General features: G+C 43.7%; 1 protein-coding gene across 3 annotated transcripts in view; it reads left to right on the top strand.

The window, feature by feature from the left end:
• MVB12B (multivesicular body subunit 12B) overlaps nucleotides 1-24,017 on the top strand; it is an 87,446-nt gene that overhangs the window by 15,812 nt on the left and 47,617 nt on the right. For all 3 annotated transcript variants that reach the window (XM_040442677.1, XM_040442676.1, XM_040442675.1), the window contains exons 3-6: nucleotides 9,607-9,714; nucleotides 9,794-9,890; nucleotides 11,603-11,732; nucleotides 16,275-16,403. In XM_040442677.1, coding sequence (XP_040298611.1) covers nucleotides 9,607-9,714; nucleotides 9,794-9,890; nucleotides 11,603-11,732; nucleotides 16,275-16,403 — 464 coding nt within the window. The remainder of the gene's footprint in view (nucleotides 1-9,606; nucleotides 9,715-9,793; nucleotides 9,891-11,602; nucleotides 11,733-16,274; nucleotides 16,404-24,017) is intronic.

Raw genomic sequence — 24,017 nt, 5'->3', positions numbered from 1 at the left:
CACTGCGCATGTGCAGTCGCCCTCCATTCATTTTCCATGGGGCCGGCGAAAATAGCCGAGCGCTGGCTCGGCTATTTCTGTCGGCCACATAGAAATGAAATGGTGGCCGCGCATGCGTGGTACGCTCCCATTCACTTCTATGGGGAGCCGGCTTGGTGGTGGCCGGACTTGAGTCCTCCAGCCATCACCTTGCGGGGCTCCGTTTTCGATATAGGTGCGGGTCCCAGCGGTGGGACCCGCACCTATAAGACAATGGGGATATATCCTAGCTATATGTCCCCATTGTCTACGATGAGACAACCCCTTTAAATCTAAGCCTAAAGTAAATAATACTGATTATCTTGTGACAGCGGCTCCTGTCATGATGTGGGATATACTATATTAGGTTATTTCTTGAAGTTGATGATTTGGAAGCAGGAAAAATGAGCAAGAGTAAGGATATGAGCAGCTTTAACAAGATCTAAATTGTAAAGGATGGACAGCCAGGTTGGAGAATCTCTGAAACTACACGTCTTGTGGGATCATCCTGTTATGCAGCGGTTGGCACCTCCCAAAAGTGGTCCACAGAAGGACAACTGGTGATCTAGTGATGGGGTCATGGGCACTCGGTCTCATTGATGCACATGGACGGTAAAGGCTAGCCCATTTGGTCTGATTTCATGATTAACTATTTTGGCACAATTTTTTTTTTTTACGGATATTATCCCTGTCAGAACATACAGTGTATCACAGCTTGCTGCAGATGGCCACACTGCAGAAGTAGTTCAGGAATGGTTTGAGGAACCTGAAAAAGAGTTCTAGCAGTTGACTTCACCTCCAAATTTCCCAAGTCTCTGTCTGATCAATCATCTGTGGGTTGTGCTGGAAAACCAGTCCAATCCATTAAGGTTCCAGCTCACAACTGCTGCAAACATCCTAGTGTCAGATACCACTGGACACCTTCAGAGGTCTTAGGCCTGTACTTTGGGTCAGAGCTGTTTTGGCAGCATGGGGCGGGGGCCTACACAACATTAGGTTTTAATGTTATGACTGATCGGAGAATACTGCATGTGGTTGAAATCTAGCAAACTCTCGTGAAGCTATTTTGGACAATCTAATGATCAGAAGTGCAGTTACATTGTAGCTCACATAGTGGATTAATCCTCAGCTTTCTTTGAAGCTTTCTCCACCATCTGCAGGATGTTAATTTCATATAATGCCTATTAGATTTCTTCTGAATCCACCTCTTCATGGACCATTTAACAGAATAGACCTCCAAGGTCATCTTTATAAAGCTGGTGGAGGTACTCGCACCTAATACACTGCCTCACAAATTGTCGAATGGGTGGTCTGAGTACAACTTTCCTCGTACAGTAATGACCTATCCTGAGAGAAGTAGTCGTGTAATGTACACAAGGCTTTGTTTCTCAATGAAAAATCTTCCTCAACGCCTAGTGCAAATAAACAAGAAAAACCCATTTCCTTTCAGGCTCAGAGACATCTGGAAGTTGTACTTCATCAGCAGCACGTTTACCTTGGTTGAAAGTCTTTTAGTTGTCCTTCTTGTCTTTTGTTCCTTTACTTCTTTTACCTCCTTCACTCAGCCTTAATACAAAAAATTTAATTTAATGTTTGTGTGTTATAGTGGATACTGTCAATATCTTTTAACAGTAACATCTACAGCACCCCGCTGCCTTAACGGTGAACTCCACAGTGCCCCGTCTCCTTAAAATGGGACCTCCACAGCAGCCCAACCCCTTCACTTTGACCTTCACAGCAGCCTGCCCCTTTAACAGTGAGTTTCACAGCACACCATCCCCTTGACAATGACCTCCACAGGGGCCACCCCCTTAACAGTGGCCTTTACAGCAATCTGTCCCTTAACACTGACCTCCACAGCAGCCTGCCCCTAGGGTGGCCAGAGGTCCAGTTTTAGGCCGGACAGTCTGGCTTTCAGACTCGCTGTCCTCCGTCTGGCACAGGGCCTGGACGGACTCGGGGATGTCCTTTTGAACAGCTCACTCTCAGACAGCAGCACTAGGGCTGCAGTAAACTAATATTTTATTAATCGAGTATTCTATGCATTTTATTTTGTATGATTAATCGAGTAATCTAAGAAACACCTTCTTAAAATAATGTATTGCTTTATAAAAACAATATTTTTATTTATTACATCAGATTTTCATTAGACTATCACAGATCTCAGTCACAGATAACCCCCCCCTCCCCAAGTCAGTCAGTATTGCCCTCAAATCAGTCCCCCCATGCCGCAAGCCCACGATCGGACTCCCATGCCACCATGATCAGACCGCCTGCCACCATGATCACACCCTCCCTTGCTGCAGTACAATCAGCCAGACCCCCATGCCATCTATTGCCATGTCCCCCAGTGCCATTAGATCAGCAGCCCCTCCATGCCATGTCCCCCAGTGCCCCATAATGGCACTGCTATCAGCCCCTTCATGCCATCCAGATTGCCATGATGTCCCCCTTCCCCTGTGCCTCCATGCCATCCACTCCCACGCCATGCCACCATGTCCTCCACTCCCCCAGATCAGCCCCTCCATGCCAAATCACAGGTGCCCCCATTAACCCCTCTCCAAACCAATAACTTTATACATGCCAAATCACAGGTGCCCCGATTAACCCCTCCCCCCTCCAATAACTTTATACATGCCATTGCCAAATCACAAGTGCCCCCATTAACCCATCTAAGCCCCCCCCCAATAACTTTATACATGCTAAAATCGCAGGTGCCCCCATTAACCCCTCTCCATCCCCCACCTCCCTCTCATATCTCTTTATACATGCCAAATCACAGCCTGAAGCCCCAATTAACCAGTCTGCCCCCCCTCCCCCCATCACGGCCAATAACATTCCATTGCCAATTCACAGGTGCCCCAGTTTCCCACCGGGCCCGCCGCTGCTGGTGCTGCTAACTTTATACTTAGCTTTAATGGCAGTGCGGCGTGCGCTGGCACATGGAGTCCGCAGGAGACGCGTCTTCATCCCAGCATGCCCTGGGACCTGACGTCACATGCGCAGATCTTTTAAAAATATTTGAAAAAATAGAAACGGATCTGTTTGTCCGTTTCACAAATGGACAGGCGGATCCGTTCTTGTAATGCATTTGTGAGACTGATCCGGATCAGTCTACAAATGCTGTCCATTTGCATGCAGATTGCTGGATCCGGCAGGGAGTTCCAGCGACGGAACGGCTTGCCGGATCACTCTGCTGCAAGTGTGAAAGTACCCTGCGCTGCTGCAGTCCCATAAAATGAGTATTCCGTACTGTGTACATTGCTGACAGCTCAGCGGTGTAGGGAGAACCGAGTTTTAGCGCATGGTGCTCTTTAGGGGTGAAAAAGTATTTTAGTTTTCTATTTTTACCATAAAGTATATTAGCAAAAGATTTCTTAGTGGATTAGGGACAACATATTAAAAGTTAGTATAAAAGTTTAGTTACTCTTTTTTAAAGAGGCATTCCCATCTCATTGATGGCCTATCACTAGGACATGCTCCTCTTTCCAGAATGGGCCCCCCAAGGAGATCACACTGCACTAGCGAGGACACCCTTCATTTGCTGCTGTCAGTTCCAAAAATAGCAGAGTGCTCCCTTAACTATGTCTAGCCTGAGCTGTGCGCTCTCTATTCGCTTCCTCTGCTGTTCTTGGAATTCTCCCCGCCGACATTCGTGTTGCATTCTCCTTCGCTTGGGGGGCCAGTTCTAGACACAGGAGTAGGTCCCAGAGATGGGACCCGCACCTGTCTGACTTTGATGGCATATCCTGGTGATTATGTCGCCAATGTCTGAGATGGTTACAGCCCTTTTAACCCCTTCTCATCACACCCAGTGGTAGTTTTTTTTATATTCTTCTAAGAGCTAGAACTTTTTATTTTTATTTTTTTACTTTTTTCTTCTTCAACATAGCTGTATGGGACCATTTAATATACTAAGAATCTATTTTATAAAATTATTTTTGGTTGGAATGGAAAAAGGCAATTCTCGTGTTTTTGTTTTTATGGCGTTCACTGCGCAGTAAAAGACATTGTTAACTTTATTGTACTGGTCATTGCGGTTGTGGTGATACTAGTTTGTCACAGTATTTATGATGTCCTCTACTACCTTTTGAAAGAGAGAAAGTTGCTATAAAGTTTTTATAATTTTTACCATTGCGTCTTTAGACACAGAGTAATGGGTTCTCTGTCAGTCTAATGCCTCACGCCAGCCGGAATGTCTTTAAATGTGCTGTGCAGATGCCGTGTTGGATGTGGGATGGAAAACTGAAGAAGTTTCCAGTCATGTAGGGAATGTGACACTCCTTAAATACTGGATAATCTGGAAAGACGAGATGGCCTGCCATGGAACCGTATCTTGTAATATGATGCTAATCTTTGGCGTTTTAGCCATTTATTTTCGAACTGCTGCAGTGTTATGATCCATTCGAGACTTGGGCTAGGTTCACATAGGCAGTGGAGGTTGTTACCGATTCCCAAAAGCCGTCGGGAGGCAGCAGTATTTTGTCCAGCAGAATTAAGGAAAAATAACTGAAATCCTTACAGACCCCATTCTAGTCAGTGGGGTCCGCCAAATGCTGTTGGTGTTTGGTCCAACACCACAACAGCCCAGCCTTAGGAGGCATCCATACAGTGCCCTGCAGTCAGACCAGTCATCAGGTTCTCGGCCAGGTTTATTAGAAAAAGAAATGTCCTGGTGACACCAACTATATAAAGGGGTTATCCATAAAAAAATATTACTATGCAATGAGTACGGCATTTCAAATGAAGTACTAATGTCCTCCAGCCATCACTTAGCGGGGCTCCGCTCTCTGTATAGGTGTGAGTCCCATCGGTGGGACCCGCACCTATAAGACAATGGGGGCATATCCTAGAAAAAATGCCCCAATTGTCTGTGATGAGACAACCCCTTTTAGGAATTAGAAAGCCAGGACTCCTATCTTCCAGAAACTTCCCCACTCTTGTTTGTGGGATGTCCCCGGTAAGGTAGTTTAATATTCTTCAGGTCAGTGGTGATGGGCTGCATTATCTGAGATCGCCCATGGCCAAGAATTTCACAGTTTCTTGAAGAAAGCGGCCATGTTTTTCTAGACCTTCAATACTTGTATGTTGACTTTGCTTATTTTCTCAGTAGATTGTATGGGAAAAACTGTGTACCAAAGTTTAGATTCTGTATCGTAGTAGTTGTGTGTGCTGATGTGTATAATCCCTTTTTATAAATGTCTTTGTTTCAGACAATCTGGTTCCTCATCGAAAACCACCACGTTCATCTCTGGCGACTGTGGCTTACAAATCCACCTCAGAGATCAACACATTCCTTCAGATTATGTCTGACAGCAAGTTTGCTCATGTTGTGGTTGACTTGTACAGCTCTAGAGGTTTGCAAATTATAGAGGTGTTCTACAACTTGGCTATAAAAGTGGTATGTTAAAAAAAAAAAAAAAAACTAGATAGGAATCAGAACAGTAAACAGACCCAAATTTTGGCCTATGGTGTTTCTCAACCGTCAGGATTTTCAACAGCTTCATCAACACTGGTGTTCATTTCAGGGCAAGTCTTAAGACACTTGACTTTCTGTGGCAAATGGAGCAGTGGGGGAGGGGGGCTTCTGCATCAGCCAGTTGTCTTACTGCTGGAGACGGGCCTCATCTTAGTTTTCTGAGGCGTGATGGACATTGATTTTATTTTAGTGTTATTTTTCAGTTTTAGACTGTCCTAAGGGTACTTTCACACTAGCGGTTTTTTTCTTTTCCGGCATAGAGTTCCGTCAAAAAGGCTCAATGCCGGAAAAGAACTGATCAAGCATATCCCCATGCATTCTGAAAGGAGAGTTATCCGTTCAGGATGCATAAGGATGTCTTCCGTTCAGTCATTTTAGCATGCTACGGTTTTATCTTCGGCGAAAAAAAACTGAAGACTTGCCGGCATTTCTTTCCATAGGAATGTATTAGTGCCGAATCCGGAATTCAAAATACCGGAATGCCGGATCCGTCCTTCTGGTCTGCTCATGCGCAGACCGAAAAAAAAGGCGAAAAATAAATAAATGCCGGATCTATTTTGCCGAATGACACCGGAAAGACGGATCCGGCATCTCAATGAATTTTTCTGATTGATCAGGCATTTTTAAGACTGATCAGGATCCTGCTCAGTCTTACAAATGCCATCAGTTGGCATCCGTTTTGCCGAATCACTCTGCCGCAAGTGTGAAAGTAGCCTGAGTGAACCTTTATATTTTTTACGTGACTTTCAGTACAAATCGGAGGATACAGTTTTAAGGTATGCTTTTAAAAGTATATGGCCCCTTCCAGGCAAAAGGCACTTTTCACATAGGTTGGGATATGGCTATTGGATAACTTTGTTCCATGCTCTTGCTTGTGTAAAAATGTATGAACTTGATGATAATATAATATAGTATATCCAGTGCCTTGAAAAAGTATTCACACTCCTTGAAACTTTTCCACATTTTATCACGTTATACCAACAAACTTAAAGGGGTTATCCCATGATTATTATTAAAAATGAAAATCTGACCTCATATAGGACATGACAATCTCTTTCTAACAAAGCTAGAACCAGCCCTATACCTCACATGGATCCAGAGATCTCCAAAATCATTGCTCTGCTCGATTTATATCAAGCTGGCAGCTCAAGGGGAGTGTCTTTTCTTCTTTTCTTCTGCAGCTCAGGGGGCGTGTCCATGCTCTCCCTATCACAGCTCAGGGGTCGTGTCCATGCTCTCCCTATCACAGCTCAGGGGGCGTGTCCATGCTCTCCCTATCACAGCTCAGGAGGCAGTTGAAGGATGAAACTGAGCATGTGCGGCCTTCTCAGTGAGCAGGTCAGAGAAATAAAAATAAAATAAAACGGCAGGTGACACTGTACAGATTCATTTTATTGAATAACTTAGTGACTGCAATTATAAAAGTATTCAGATCCAGGTGCTGGTTTGAAAACTGAAGAATATTTCTCGTTGGACAATGTATTTTTATTGGGATTTTATGGAATAGATCGGGGATCAGCAACCTTCGGCACTTCAGCTGCTTTGAAATTACAACTCCCAGCATGCAAACCTGCTCAGCTGTTCCTCTAACTCCCACAGAAGTGAATAAAGCATTCTGGGAGTTGTGGTTTCTGAACAGCTGGAGTGCCGGAGGTTGCTGATCCCTGTGATAGACCAACACAAAGAACCAAGTATCCCTGACCTGTCTGTGTTCCTTGGTTTTCATCATGATGTTTGATCATCTGTGGCAAGGCTTGAGAATTGCTGTTTACAGACGCTCTCCATCCTATCTGACTGAGCTTGAGCTATTTTGCAAAGAAGAATAATGGGCAAAAATTTCAGCCACTAGATGTGCAAAGCTGGTAGATACATACCCCAAAAGACTTGCAGCTGTAATTTTTAGTGAAAGGCGGTCCTACAAAGTATTGACAGGTAGAATTATTTTTACAATTACGTGCAGCAGTAGCTCCAGAAGTTCCCTTTTCAGGATGTTCAGTTCTGAAAATAAATTTAAAGAGTGGCTTCACATTTGTACATGTGTAAGCATTGATTTGCTTTGCTCTGTTGTGTTGTCTGATCATGGAGAGATTTTCCGTGGCAGACGTGACTGTAAATTAAATGTACAGTAATTGTAATGTGTCATTGGTGGGGGGGGGGGGGGGTCCAGTCATAATGACCTGATAGGTTCGAGATGCGTGGGAGAAGACCACATTGGTGCTAGACTGCTCTAGAAGGTTTGTCTGTTTGTGGCATTTTAAGTTTTTCATAGTTTTTTCTTTTTTAGCTTTTCCATTGACTAGGACTTAGCACGGAGGGACACCTCTTGAGCCAAACCAAATTCCCTTCTCGTAAAAATGTTATGCTCTCAAGGGAAAACGTTACATGTTTTTTGAGGTTTTGAACTTGGCTGGTGAGTTATGAAAATCACATGAAATTATGGAAATAGTGAATCCACTCCAACCCTAAACCTCCAGAAAATATGTTCAAGAGCCAGAAATGCACAATCCAAAGCCATGTGGGACCTGATTCAGATTCTGCTCCTTTCTACCAGAAGAGACTTGGTCATTTTATTACGATAGCTTAGGTTCATGCACATGTCCATACAGTAGCACAGTGCTGGACAGGATCTGTATATTAGTGGCAAAGATGGGATCAGATCATGGCCTAAGGACTCTCTCCAAATTGTCTACTGATTCTGTGCAGTAAGTTAGGTGCTGCCCTTAGGAATAAACAGTGGAAAGAGAAAGATTGGGGGGGGGGGAAGCAAGACACTTGTCCGGCATGTGATCCAGGAAGTACCCACAGCGTACATCAGGGAATGCAGCGCTGGCCCAATAGGACTGTTAAAGTGTGTAGCGCGCGCTAAAAGGAATTTTAAAAATGAGGATAACTCCTTTTAAAATTGTTTTCACACCATTCTGACGTGGAAACCTGCCAGATGTCTATAGACAATGTCCACCACCATGGCTTGTCCATAAAAGTGTAGGTGATGTGGAATCAGAGTGCACACTGTCATTCATATGTACCTGTTTATTCAGGTGTATGTGAGCACAGGAAGCAATAATTATTTTATGAGAGGCACTGCAAACACCATAGTTTAGGTGGCCTTGGTTTTTACAGGTTTTTATTGTATGTGTAAAGTTTTCAGGAAGAACTATGTCATAGGATCACCATCTTGGTGGCACAAAGACTAATTCATGGCACCAAGAACTTTTCAATAGTTTAGAGGATTGTCGTTCAGACGGACCTCAACCAGCTTTACTTTGCTTCTCATACAGACAAAGAAAGCATCAACACAAAAAAGAAAATCCAAGGCTGACCACTAAATATCTCCCTAGCTGTCGGGATTTAGGCCTACTGTCCAAAGTCTCAAAAACAAGTCAGCTGAACATACTAGAGTTCTTGTCTCCTGCATCACCTGCTGTGAGGAACTGTGGCAGTAGCTCATCCCTTTCGTTTGGTTTTGATACTTCATATTACACCTGCCCTAATGATCTTCTGTCAGTCACAGGCAAAGTTATCTTTGTACAATAATTGAGGAACATGTTGTCATTTTTGGGGAAGCATTTCACTTGCCTCAGCGATCTGTTCTTGAAAAATGTGCACAAAGTCCTGCACTTTTATTTCAGCTTTAGCTTTGGTCCTGACACTTTTCACAGTCAGAGCACAACGGGTGCCTGGATGAAGACCAGGGAGTGATGAGTACACTCAGCGTGAGCAGCACTATATGCACTATTATATTCTTTATAAGACGCACTGCCATTTTCCTCCCACTTTTAGGGCAAAAAAAGTGCGTCTTATTAAGTGAAAAATATAATAGACTCAACCATCCATAACTGGCCATAGCTAAAAGATAATTATTGGTAAGGCAGTCATTGAGATCTTGTTACTCCCTTCCTGGAATAATTCCACTAAAGTACTACTGTTTCTGCTGTGGCCTGTACAGGAAATAACAACTTGGCACTCTTTTTTGTCTCCTTAGACTTTGTCATCCTCTATGTCATCCCTTGAGAAATTACAAACTCTTGCATTTCTCAAATACAAAAAACTGTATGTTAGATTGTAGCTATCTCAGTACTAATTTCCTACTTGTCCATGTCACGTTGCAGGTTTCTCAGACAACAGACGGCCTGGATGCAGATCTTTGGAAAGATGGTTTATTTAAGTCCAAGGTGACAAGATATCTTTGCTTCACGAGAGTCTTCTCAAGAGAAAATGTAAGTTTGAACAACTACTGATGACCCAGTTTCCTCTCGTTAGCTGTCAGCTACTCACCTTCTTCTGGTTCTTCCACAGAGCCATTTAGGGAATGTCTTGGTAGACATGAAATTGATTGATATAAAGGACACATTACCTGTTGGCTTTATACCCATCCAAGAGACAGTTGACACACGTAAGTATTTGTCAGTCTTAAAAATGAAAATATAACTAAATATAAAAAGTCCCAAACCAATGTTCCATTTGGAGCGCTGCAGGTTTGTCGTGAGGTGGGTACCTTTCACACACAGTCTGCAAAAATTATATAAAACCACGCTTCTCAAATCCAACAGTAGAAAATCACGCCCACAGAGAGTACCTCGGATATGGTGGGTTCCTGGTTAGGTAACCTCGACTTCCTCAATTATAAGGGAAACGGCCCGACATAGGGAAGTCCCACAAGTTCTTTATCTTATACGGTTATTTTGTTATACTCACAAATTTCCATAAAATCTCAAATGCTTATCAGTTCTTTCGCCAAATGCCCAACCCGGCTTTCGCCTGCGCTTCGTCAGGGGCATCTTAGAGTCATATGATTATAGGGGATAAGAGCACCGAATATTGTGGAAGTTGAGGTTACCTAACCAGGAACCGACCATATCCGAGGAACTCTCTGTGGGCGTGATTTTCTACTGTTGGATTTGAGCGGCACGGTTTTATATAATTTTTACAGAAAGTATTTGTCAGTGTTGAATGTCCTAAAATAGCTTTAGTTAGATTGTGGTTTCCATTGAAGACCAACATGGGTAAAATAAACATCAGAACATTCTTCAGAATTTGGGCTTTGAAGTTATCTTAGACATTGGCTTAACTGGGCTTTAAAGGGGTACTCCCGTCTTGTGAATCCGGTGTAATTAAATTCCAAATAGCATAAATGATAACTTACTAAATATATTAAATTTTCAGTCTTCGATCCTTTTTCAGATATCAGGACTTTGATCTTTGTTGTGTTTATACTTGGGAGCCTATAGTTATGGCCACCACAGCGATACAGCAGTGGTGGCCACGATTGTGCAGCTTCTTGTAGCTGTGCTGTTTTCCATGAGTGGCCGGCACCTTGGGAGCGCGCACGTTAGAGCTTTCTGCCCGGCCACCTCTACTCAGCTGCATTAGATGTTTATGGAAGGCTTCAGGGCATGCGCTGAAGCCCTAAAACTGTTCTATAGAAAGAGTTATAGATCTGCCAGCCGCTCCATCCTCCACTGATCAAAGAGCACTAGCTGTAGATGAGATCTGCAGTGAGTTTGTCTCTAAATTACTGTCATCTCTATATGTAAATATAGAGATAACAGTGTTTAGTTTAGAGACTGCTCGGTCTCTGTCTCGGCAGCACCTCTGCAGGGACCGAACAATCTAACCCGTGACAGCCACACTTTTCAATGGTAGTTGTCACGATCCAAAAGCCTGCTACACTATTCTTGTTTTTCCACATGCTGCTACACTACCAGCAGCGGGAGCGTGCACGATCTGCCAGACAAACTGTCAATCAAAAGCAAGCATCCCCCCGCCCACAGCACAAGTGCAGGCAAAGAGGGAGCTGAAAGAGCAGGCAAAACAGGCAGATAGGAAAACCCCTTTAAGTTATCTGATGGTTGGAGGTCCAATTCCTTACATCATCTTCAGCGGGACGAAATGAAAATGTAGAGTTGTCTGTGAAATAGTCCTTCAGTAGATGGTTCAATGGATGTTCAACCATCAGCCTTCTTCTATCTAATGTCCATGGCCACCTTTAGACATCAAGCCTGCAAGCACTGAAGGAAACCTTTTTGGAATCTTAAATTTTAGTTGACCATACCTGGCTTTTTTTTATTTATTTTTTTATTATTATTATTATTTTTATTCCTATAGAGGAAGTTGCCTTTCGAAAAAAGCGTCTGTGCATTAAGTTTATCCCAAGAGACTCCACGGAGGCTGCCATCTGTGACATCCGCATCCTGAGCCGCTCAAAACAGGCCCCACCTCAGTATACGTTCATAGGGTGAGTATGATTGGTTTGAAGACTTCTGCAATGCCATTCCTGCATATTGCCTCGTACGCTGGTACAAAAAAATCCACTTGGTGATTTCCAGAAGTTTTAATGAGCAGCTCATGGTGAAAAAGAGCGAAAAGGAACTATTTTATAAAAGACTCATTAAAGGCTTTGGGCACCTTTTTGGAGCAATTCTTTTTAAAAGATTGCATTTTTCATTACTCATTTCTTCTAATGTTCTTTTATTAAAAAATTTCTGTTATTTTTGTGATACTGATTTTTAACCACATATATTTGTAGACTATCCCTCCTGAGTTCCATCAGCTGTCGGCTCATGTGAAGCCTTATCTCTGATCTCCTGACCTCATAAACACTCATTATAGCTAAGATCATATGAAACTGATAAGAATATGGTTTAAACGGAGCAAGGAGCAGCCGATTATCTTGAAGGAAGCATTCCTTCCCAACAACTGGCCGCTCCTACAGTATTGCGATCGCTCGTCCTCATACGGCTGCATTATTTCTGGACAGGAGAGTGCTGTCCTCAAATGATGATTTTAGGTGCCTGCAGGAACTACAGTTTCACCCAATGGATGAACTTATTGCTCACCGGCTACACCTTTACCACGCGAAGATTGTTGGCACCAGTGTTGGCAAGAACGCTCATCCCCGATAATCTGCCCGACTATCAGGCTACCATTAAATGGTAGCTTGTTCCGTATTTCATTACAGAAGTTAGGTCGACACTGTTTGATCTTGATCCTGCTGTCGTGTTCCTGAGGTCAAAATGGTCAAAGTGAGGATTCGTTCACATCTGCGTACGGGATTCTGGAGAAGCAGAATACCGGACTTGTATTTTTCCAGCAGAAAACCGGAAACGGATCCCATTATGGTGAATGAGTATCCAGCGGGCCCTTGCTGGGTCCAGCTATGCTGGATACGGCTATACCAGTATTCCGGCAGATGATCACCATTTTTTATGGGGTATTCCAATTCTGGCAAATAAAGCATATTCATTGCATGATGAAAAGTTATGCAGTTTACCAAAGTAGCGTCAAAATATCAATTTCTCCCAGTTTTCAAGTTCTTGGTTTGCCATCAGTTAAAGGGGTTATCCGGGATGCCACAGGATCCCATTCGGCAGTTGATCCCTGCTTGGGATTACAACCTGCAGCGCATATAAAGCTCTACTGAAAGATTCAGACTCGCGTATGCGCTGCGGGTTCTAATCTTATCCATCTTGGATAACCCCTTTTAAATAAGTGTCCGTTACTATGTCTAGTGAATGAAAACTTCTCCCGGTCATGTGGTGATACGGCTGTGATAACTACTGTAATGAGCCATGCACCCGTGTGTCCTATCAAATGACCACAAAGGAATTGTATCCATTAGACGTATGGTAGGGATGACTGCAAGCAGAGATCTTGAAAGAACATTTTAAAAAAATGTATACGGAAAATTTTATTATAAAGTCTTATAACTTTTCATTATATGATGAGACATGTATATTTGTTAAAACCTTAATATCCCTGTAACATTTCAGCACGGAAACCCATAACGTCACGAATTTCATCGGTCTGGCACATGAGAACTTGGAGGACTCTTCTCAGCAGATCACTGCTACCTTTAAAATATAGCTTCCTGGCATTAGAGGAAACATTTCCCCCCCAAACCACCAGGAGTGCCTGACCGTTCTGCCCCTGCGGTGTCCTTATTTCTGTCGGCAGATATCTTATTTTCCAGAAATCGTGGCCCGGCGCTGTATGCAAATGAACGGTTTGGAATCAAGATGGTGGGAACATTGAGAACCATCTTCAGTCGTAACTGATGTTCCTTAGGACAGGAACGTCATCAGCATCCCTCTTGCTAAAGCCAAGGCAAGTCCACCCAGCTTCACTGCACAGGCGCGCCAGATTAGGACACAGCGGCGCATGCGCAGGATCTTGGGAGGTCTGCTGAATGCGTTTCATGTTCTCATGGATGTCAGTCAAGATTGATGGGGTGGGATATGGGCATAGCAAGCTTGACTTTAGTTCTCAATGTCTTCACCTTGTTAACGCCAAACCATTCATTTGCATGAGGTGCGAGCATAGATTAAAGTGGATTTATGGCAAAATGAGGCATCTGCTAAGGCAATTAAAGGGATTCTGTCACCTCAAACATTGGTGGCATATCGCTATTTCTAGAACAGGGCCCGCATGCGTTCTCCGTTCACTTCTATGGGAGTTCTAAAACGTACTGCCAAATTTTCGGAAGTTCTAGAGAAACGAATGGCGCACGCAAGCGCGTCCACCGCTCCATTCACTTCTTTGGGACTACTAGAAATAGCCAAGACAGTGCTCATCTATTTTCAGAACTCCCATTGAAATGAATGGAGGGTGATCGCTTATGTGCGATGTGCTCTGCGTTCACTTTGGGGGCTCCGTTCTAGAGAGAGGTGTGGGTCCCGCATCTGTCTGACATACGTAGGTAGCATATCCTAGCAAAAATGCCACCAATGTCTGAGATGAAATCTAAAATATTGTGCCGCACAGGATGAGCCTAAGATCAAATAAGGTGCTCTCAGTAAAGTAGATTCACCCGATCTACTCAATATAGACAGAAATGCACTGGGCGCTTTCTGATATCTCCACCAATACTGAATGTATTAGATATACGAAGTGCTACCCTATAGTGAGGGGTACTAGGCACAATAAAATATCGAATATAACCTAAAAATCGAGGACATCAACAATAAAATCGGTAACATAATCTATAAAAAAATCGCTGAATAAAACAAAATGCCTATGATTTTTCGAACCATAAATGCAACAGCATACACAATAGCAGCACTAACCGGTGTGGAATGCAAAACCTTTAAGGCTGGGTTCACACCTGAGCGTATTCGATAAGCGCTTTTTACAGGCGTTTTTATCGGGCGTTTTTGTATTTTGGAAACGTGCGTAGTACGCGCGTTTGTGTGATTAACCACAGAGGCATCCAATGAAAAACTGCCACAATACGCCCCAAAGAAGCTCCTGTACTTCTTGGGGCGTAGGGCGTTTTACAGCGCATTCGTACGCGCTGTAAAACACTCAGTTGAGAACCATGCCCATAGGGAAACATTGTTTTTTGCCTGAGCGTTTATGCCCGCTATGTTAAAAGCTCAGCGGCGTCCCGCCGAAACACTTAGCTGTGTGTTCCCAACACACATAAGCCGGCATAAAAAATCTAACAGTCTTACCGTTCAATGAAGCGAATGCCCATAAGTTGCTCTCGACGTTGGTCTTTCGGTAAAATCGACCGTAGTCTTACGAGTTTTCCGAATTTCTTCCGTCCGGATCCCCACGCCGGCGGCTTGTTTGCACGTGAACCTCGATGGCTGTACACGGTCTTTAATTCGGCAAGTTTTGAGTCGCCTATTGCGCGGCAGACGGTATTGGACGGGCAATTTCATATAATATTACTTTATCACCCTTGGCAAGAGATCCTTTGGGGGGGTTTAAACCAGACGCGTTTCGGGGTATTGCATAACCCCTTCCTCAGTGGTTCAAAGGTTTTGCATTCCACACCGGTTAGTGCTGCTATTGTGTATGCTGTTGCATTTATGGTTCGAAAATCATCATAGGCATTTTGTCTTATTCAGCGTTTTTTGTTTTTTTTATAGATTATCGATTTTATTGTGATGTTTTATTGTTGCTGTCCTCGATTTTTATGTTCGATATTTTATTGTGCCTAGTACCCCTCACTATAGGGCAGCACTTCGTATATCTAATAAATTCAGTATTGGTGGAGATATCAGATAGCGCCCAGTGCATTTTTGTTTATAATGTCTGAGATGAGACAACTCTTTTTTTAAAGGGGTTATCCAGGAAAGGATAATGATGACCTATCCTCAAGATAGGTTATCATTATCACATCGGTGGAGGTCCAAGTCCCGGCACCCCCGGCGATCATCTGTGTCAAGGAGCAGCCATGCTAACTGCGCGCAGCAACTTTCCGAGCATGGCGCTGTACATTGTATAACGACTGCATGCTATTGCAGCTCAGCTCCATTGACTTGAATTAGGCCATGTGACAGGTGCGCAGTGACCTCACTTTGCCTAGGAAGAGGCTGCGACGCTCATGGAGAAGCCGGCAGGGGTTCCGGGTGTTGGACCCCCACCAATCCGATATTGAAGACCTATCCAGACGATATCCATTTCTGGATAACCCCTTTAAGGGTACCACCATGCACAAGAGGAGCAGAATGGTCAGGTACCCCTGGTGGCTTGAAAGGTGATATCTAGCTGAGGGGTTCCCTTTAAATCACCTTTTGAGGTAACCTTTTGCTTTCTGCGTTTTTGAATGGAAGATTTTGATGACAAAAGGGTTAAATATTTGTGGTAATGATGTTGAAGAACTGTTCTGCCCGTACTCCGGTTTCTTTGTCTACAATCAGAATATGTTTAAAGACCAGAGTCGGTCAACTGTGACCAATCTGCAGTAAGGAAGGGAAAGTCTGAAGGTTTGTACGTTAACTCTTAATTCACCTGCCTGCACCATGTCTTAATTTGTTCCTCCGTCGTACAGGGAGCTGAACAGTATGGGCATCTGGTATCGAATGGGGAGAGTTCCACGGGCTCCAGAGTCTCCACAACCTTCAACGCCTTCATCCCCATCTGCAGTGGTCACATCTGCATCTGCTCCAAACCTCCCAAGGTGATCTCCTCTCTCCTTATTAGCTGTGTTGTGTGATTAATATTTAAATGGAAGCCAGCTTGGCGACTAGTCTACTTTCACACTGGCGTTTTGGCTTTCCGTTTGTGAGATCCGTTCAAGGCTGAAATGGATCAGTTTTGCCCTAATGCATTCTGAATGGAAAAGGATCCGCTCAGAATGCATCCGTTTGCCTCCGTTCCGTCTCCATTCCGCTTTGGAGGCGGACACCAAAACTCTGCTTGCAGCGTTTTGGTGTCCGTTTGACGAAACTGAGCCAAACGGATCCGTCCTGGCACACAATGTAAGTCAACGGGGACGGATCCGTTTTAACTGACATAATATGGCACAACAGAAAACGGATCCGTCCTCCATTGAATTTCAATGGTGTTCAAGACAGATGCAGATGGTTGCATTATCTGAACGGACCCGTCCATGACGGATCCGTACAAAACGCGAGTGTGAAAGTAGCCTTAGTTGTTATTGAAATCGGTGATCGAGCCGGTAAATTGAGGAAGTGCCAGGTCGTCTGCTACTTTCACATTAGCGTTTTTCTTTTCCGGCATAGAGTTCCGTCACAGGGGCTCTATACCGGAAAAGAACTGATCAGGCATATCCCCATGCATTCTGAATGGAGAGTAATCCGTTCAGGATGTCTTCAGTTCAGTTGTTTTGACTGATCAGGCAAAAGAGAAAACCGTAGCATGCTACGGTTTTATCTCCGGTGAAAAAAACTTTTTTCCTTAGGAATGTATTAGTGCCGGAGCCGGCATTCAAAATATCTGAATGCCTGATCCGTCCTTCCGGTCTGCGCATGCGCAGACCTTTTAAAAATGAGAAAATAAATACCGGATCTGTTTTGCCTGATGACACTGGAAAAACGAATCCGGTATTGCAATGCATTTTTCTGACTGATCAGGTATTTTTCAGACTGATCAGGATCCTGATCAGTCTGAAAAATGCCTGATCAGTCAGAAAAAATGACATGCGTTTGCATACAGTTTGCCTGATCAGGCAGACAGTTCAGGCAACGGAACTCTATGCCGGAATCAAACAACGCAAGTGTGAATGTACCCTTAGCTAGCTTTCCATTCTGGCTCCTAGATGGAAGTTTTGAGCATGGTAACTCCCTCCGTGATGTCCATATGCATTAGTCGTTCATATGGACAGGGGTGGTCATCTTTAGGCAACCCGTTTATTACCCCTGTACTGTAACTTTTAAAGGAGTTATGCCATGATTGATGTAAAAAATGAAAATCAGACATAATATAGTACATGACAATCTCTATCTAACAAAGCTAGAACCAGCCCTGCACCTCACATGGAGCCAGAGATCTCCTCATTGATTGTTTCTGTTCTGCTAGATTTATTTCAACCTGGTAGCTGAGGGATTGTGTCCTTTTAAACTGAGCGCGTGCGACCACCTTAATGAGAAGGACAGATAAATAAAGAAAAGAACAAACAGCAGGTGGCGCTATACAGATACATTTTTATTAAATAACTCTGTGGCTATGCAAAAATTTTATTTGCATGCAATGAGAAAAGTATTCAGATCCAGGTGGTGCAGGTTTGAAAAATGTATAATTTTTTTTTCATGGCCTAAACCTTTTAATGTTCTGTGGAATTCTAACCCATGGTTTGGGGAAATACTGACCTAAGTTTAAGGGTTCCCACACACGACCGAATTTTGCATCTCCATTTTTTTGCAGATTGCACACGGACCCATTCACTTCTGTGGGTCCCCAAAGAAACAAAAATAACGGACAGCACGCAGACGTCTTCCTTGTGCTGCCCGCAATCGTGTGTCCGTTTCGCATATTACAGAACATTTCCCATTCTGTAAAGAATAGTAATTTCTAGTGATGGGAGTGAGCACAATGCGGATCGCACATGGAAGGCGTTCATACTTTGCAGAGAAGTGGTTTGTGGACTGCAGTACGGACACGGTCACGAGGCCTAAATGGAATGTGTTATCAAATGAGCTACAATTTAAAGGGGTTCTCCAGGCTTTTACTATTGATGATCTATCCTCAGGATAAGTCATTAATATCAGATCTGCGACACCCGGCACCCCCGCCGATCATCTGTATGAAGGGAAGGTGCGTGCATTGGGCTCGTGCTGTCCTCTTTTCCTGCTCGCCATAGACCTGGCAGGAAGAGAGAAGGGGGACGGCATCGGACCCCCGCCGATCTGATACTATCCTGAGGATAGGTCGTCAATATTTAAAGCCCAGAGAACCCTTTTAAAGCATACGTGCCAACTTTTGAAGGTTTGTCTCTAGGAGGTGGAGAGCTGTGGCATGATGACACTGCCCCTCCATCTACCAGTATGTTATAGGTAGCAGCATCAGCCAAAGTTAACATTAGGCTGGTCCAGTGGGCGTGGCTACAATTATCATCAAAAAGTGCCCACGTTTTTTTATTTAAAGATTTGTGCGTAATCTAGGGAATCTTACAGCAAAACAGAAGATCATTGGGAGTGCGAGGTGTCGAACAGATATTGATGGCTTTCAGTATAAAAGAAAGGGTCAGCCACTTCTAAATTAAAATATATTGGCCCACCAATTTACACATTTTTTTAAAGAATTTTTTTCTGTAAAAAATAAAAATTAAAATCCTTAAATTATTCAGCCTTGACTCTGGCAATTAAGCCTCACAATAGGCTGACTCCTGTCCTTCCTTTTCTGCCCATATTATGTTTCAGCAGTCACCTCATTATCATCACCGGTGGGATTACAATGACAGATAACACAGGATACACCATTCTCAATAGGTGATGATCACAGCTCATCTCCTCCCCCCTTCGCTGAAAATGTCAGAGCAAGCCCATAATACATGCCCATGTAGGCTGTTGGGCCCTCCCCAGACCTCAGGTTCCTATGGTCCATGTGGCTGTTGGCACTGAGGCAGATCGGATGCCCCCATAATCATGTACAGAAATAGGAGAGGCCCGTCTCCTTTCCCATTTTCTACGCCTGGTTTAGGCGTAGAAAATGGTCTTTATGTAAGACCGCAAGGAAGCCGTCTTACATTTAGAAGCGGCGGTGGATCCACAGAAGTTATGTAGAGGCCGGTGCCTCTACATTACTGCGGCAGATCCAGTGCAGGGCCTTATTAAGACCGCCGATCTTAATGAATGTGCCCCAGTGTTTATTAGTATCATCCAAGACCCCCTTGGAGTGAATTGGCCTAAGGGTCATGATCAGGGTTTGGAAGTAAACCCTAAATCCGCCTGTCGTGGGTGATGGAGGGGGCCCACAGTAATCTTTAAAGTGGTTTTCCGGGACTCCTATATTGATGACCTGTCCTCAGGATAGCTCATCATTATCTGATCGATGGTGGTCTGACACCCAACACCGCCACTGATCAGCTGCTTGAAGAGGACAGCGCCATACATTGTATAGTGGCTGTGCCTGGTATTGCAGCCCAGTCCTATTCGCTTGAATGGGACTGAGCTGCACATAGGTCATGTGGCTGATGAACGGGATATCACAGGCCTAGGAAAAGATGCCCAAGTCCCAGTGTACAGGCCACACCCTTACCCATTGACAAACCATGGTCTTTTTATGTAAAAACGGACAAAATGTTACATTTTTGCAATTTTTAGAATGGGAGCTGAATACTGTCTCGCACCATCCTGATCTCTGCATGGCGTAATCCAGTCCGGGTAACGCTCCTACAATTTAAACGTGTATAAAAGGACTCATTATTCATCATTGATCAGTTAACGGCGGCTCATCGCCTTGGAAGTGAGACACGCCATCCTCCGCATGATTGAATTGGCATCTCTATCCTTCTCGAATAACCTGATTCATCTTGGACTTCATGTCTCGATGCAGTTTACGGCTTTGCCGGGAAATTGAATCAGTTTTGTTTTACTCGACAAATAAAACAAGCGTCAGAATAAAATGTATTGTAATCTGGTTGAGTTAAAACGCGCTGTGTTCTGCGGAATAATTGAAGGTTCAATTAATGGGGTACGGTAAAACCTGTCTGTCTGTCTGCAGATGTATGACATCGCTTGGCGTGTGTGTAATGAGCGGCCGGCTCCTCTGACAAGATGTTTATTTCTCTCCCAAAGTTATCATGATTTTATGAGCTGCATGGGAGACAAATGCCCTGCGCCACTTATCATGTTTGAACAGTGGGGAATATTTACTGGCGCGCTGCAGCAAGGGCTTGTGGGTATATGAATTCAGAACTGGTGATCTATATTACAGGCTTTCCAGCAACATAAAGAAAATCCCATCAGTATAGGTTTCCGGGTAGATATGCTCCATAATGTGCCTCTGGAGCAGCATATATATAATGTGTAGTAGCAGTTTTCTAGGGGGACGTTTTAAAGAGGACCCATCGCCTCTCCTGACATGTCTGTTTTAGAACCTACTTGCATTCTCCATGTAATAAGCTTCTATTCGTATGGCTTTGTTATGCTATTCCTCTGTTATTATTACTGGAAGTTCATGAATTTGTTTCCAAAAGTCCATAATGGATCCAACTGGGAGTGTGTCCCTGCACACTCTGATACTGGAAGCACTAATTGGGTAGTCTCAGACTGTGCAGGGACACCCCCCCCCCCCCCCCGGCAAGACCCAGTCAGTCCTTTATTGCAGACGGCTGGTAATTTATTCTTAAACTTCTGGTAGGAATAATAGAGGAATAACACAACGCAGAGTCATAAGACGAGATGCTCCAGAACTGTTATTGCATAGGGAATGCACATGTCAGGAGAGAGGGGGCAGGACCTCTTTATCCACTTCACGTTATCACATACGTGTACGTGATAATGGGTAAGGGATTATATGGAGCACCCGACCGCAATGACTGGGATCGGCGATGCCCAACCCGGCCATTTAACATCTCAGTTGCTGCTTTCAGTAACGATCGCGGCATCTGTGGAGTTAAGCAGAGGAAGGAGCCCTCCGATCGGAGCCCCCGCAGTGAAAACACGTGGCTTTGATCAGTTACCATGACAGCTTGGGGCTTGCTTAAAGGGAACCTGTCACCTCTACTATGCTACCCTCACTGAGCGTTTCTAAATGTTCATCGTGTTACCCTGAACGTATAAATTACACTTTTAATTTCATTAGCAGACGAATTCAATAAGTATTATGCATTTTTGTACTTCCCGCCTTTTATGCAAATTAACATAAGAGTCATATCTTATTACTTGTGTGACCAGAGAAGAGTCATATTTTCAAGCTCTGACTCATCTCAGGTCAATTTGCATATGTATCAAATCGGTTTTTATACACACTAAAAGCACACAGAGCTATGGGGACTGGGTATTGCGGATGTGCTAGCGGCCATGTCCTCAGCTCTATACATCAAATCCCGGTGACAGGTTCCCTTTAGGCCTCTTTCAGACGGGCGTTGCGGGAAAATGTCCGGGTGCGTTGCGGGAACACGCGCGATTATTCCGCGCGAGTGCAAAACATTGTAATTCTTTTTGCACTCGCGTGAGAAAAATCGCGCATGTTTGGTACCCAAACCCGAACTTCTTCACAGAAGTTCAGGCTTGGGATCGGTGTTGTGTAGATTGTATTATTTTCCCTTATAACATGGTTATAAGGGAAAATAATACATTCTGAATACAGAATGCATAGTAAAATAGCGCTGGAGGGGTTAAAAAAAAAAATGTAACTCACCTTAATCCACTTGATCATGCAGCCCGGCTTCTCTTCTGTCTTCTTTGCTGATTGTAGGAACAGGACCTGTGGTGACGTCACTCCGGTCATCACATGATTCATCACCATGGTAAAAGATCATGTGATGACCGGAGTGACGTCACCACAGGTCCTGTTCCTACAATCAGCAAAGAAGACAGAAGAGAAGCCGGTCTGCGCGATCAAGTGGATTAAGGTGAGTTACATTTTTTTTAACCCCTCCAGCGCTATTTTACTATGCATTCTGTATTCAGAATGCTATTATTTTCCCTTATAACCATGTTATAAGGGGAAATAATAATGATCGGGTCTCCATCCCGATCGTCTCCTAGCAACCGTGCGTGAAAATCGCACCGCATCCGCACTTGCTTGCGGATGCTTGCGATTTTCACGCAACCCTATTCACTTCTATGGGCCCTGCGTTGCGTAAAAAACGCAGAATATAGAGCATGCTGCGATTTTCACGCAACGCACAAGTGATGCGTGAAAATCACCGCTCATGTGAACAGCCCCATAGAAATGAATGGGTCGGGATTCAGTGCGGGTGCAATGCGTTCAGCTCCCGCATCGCATCCGCGTGGAGTACTCGCCCGTGTGAAAGGGGCCTTAAGGTTCCCATAAACTGCCTGTAAAGCTGTGTGTGAAGCACAGCTTAGCAGGCAAAGCGTCAGAATCCCATAGACCATAATAGTTCTCTGTTATAGTCTATGGGACAAATGATCAGAAGATTGCAGGTTCTAGCCCCCTAAGAGCTACAAGTTATGTAAAAAAAAATTCAAGTCGTGATCCGTTTTTCCAGTCCGTGAAAAAAGTATGACCTGTCCTATTTTTTTCACGGACAACGGTTCACGGACCCATTTTTTTTTTTTATTAATTTTTAGATAGTGTTCCTTTTTTTTTTTTTTTTTTTTTTGTATCTGCAGTAAATTTTTATACTGCAGTGTCTGCACGGACGCACCAAACGTTAGCTTGAGTGCGTTCTACAGGCCTGAGCACCAATAAGTACCTTTTTTTTATTTTGTGCTCAGTTTTCGTATATTTTTTTTTTTGGGGCGTAAAAAATACATTTTTGTGTTTAAATAGAAATCAATTTTAGGTAGTGTTAGTGTAGATTTTTGCACGCACATAATGTGTGCGTGCGTTCTGCACCTGCTGAGCGCTGACATCCATTTTTCTGATCGGTCTGCTTAATTTACTGTGCAGATTTTTTATTTATTTTTTCGTGTAGTGTGTATGTATATGTGTGTGTATGTGTATGTGTGTGTGTATATATATATATATATATATATATATATATATATATATATATATAGATATAGAATTCCATTTTTTCCATTTTAGTTAGGTAGTGTTAGTGTCGATTTTTGGACGCATTTTTGTGTGCATCCCGCAATTTTTTTTTTTTACTTTTTTTTTTTCTCTACTCCTTTTCTCAATATTTCAAATTTATTACAAGCCCCTTCACATGTGAAAACACTACATACACACTCCATACTAAATAAAGGTTTACACATTTCACACGTTACACCCCAATAAAATAAAAATGGCCCATCCATCCCAACGAGTATACTCAGCTGAAGAAGCATACGCCTATCTTGCCTCTGATACTGAGTCTGCCAGTGAGGGAGAAGATGCCACTTTCCTCTACTCCTCTACCCCCTCATCATCATCCGCTGATGAGGGACCCTCTAGAAGGCGCCCTAGAACAACAGCGGAGGCAGCCCCCCAGAGTGAGCCCATATGGACCCCACCCCCTGACGATTATCAGCCCCAAATTCCAGATTTTGTGGGCAACTCCGGAATACAGATACAGTGCGGGCTTCACAGAACAAGATTTTTTTTAAATTTTCTCTGAAGATTTTGTAAATTTAATGGTGGCCCAAACCAATTTATACGCCCAACAATTTATAGCTCAGAACCCTACCTCGCCATACACTAGACCCCTAGGTTG

Source organism: Bufo bufo, chromosome 8, assembly GCF_905171765.1.
Source record: "Bufo bufo chromosome 8, aBufBuf1.1, whole genome shotgun sequence".
Classification (NCBI taxonomy): domain Eukaryota; kingdom Metazoa; phylum Chordata; class Amphibia; order Anura; family Bufonidae; genus Bufo; species Bufo bufo.
Note: the sequence above shows the minus strand (reverse complement) of the source record. Positions and strands in the feature narration are given on the sequence as shown.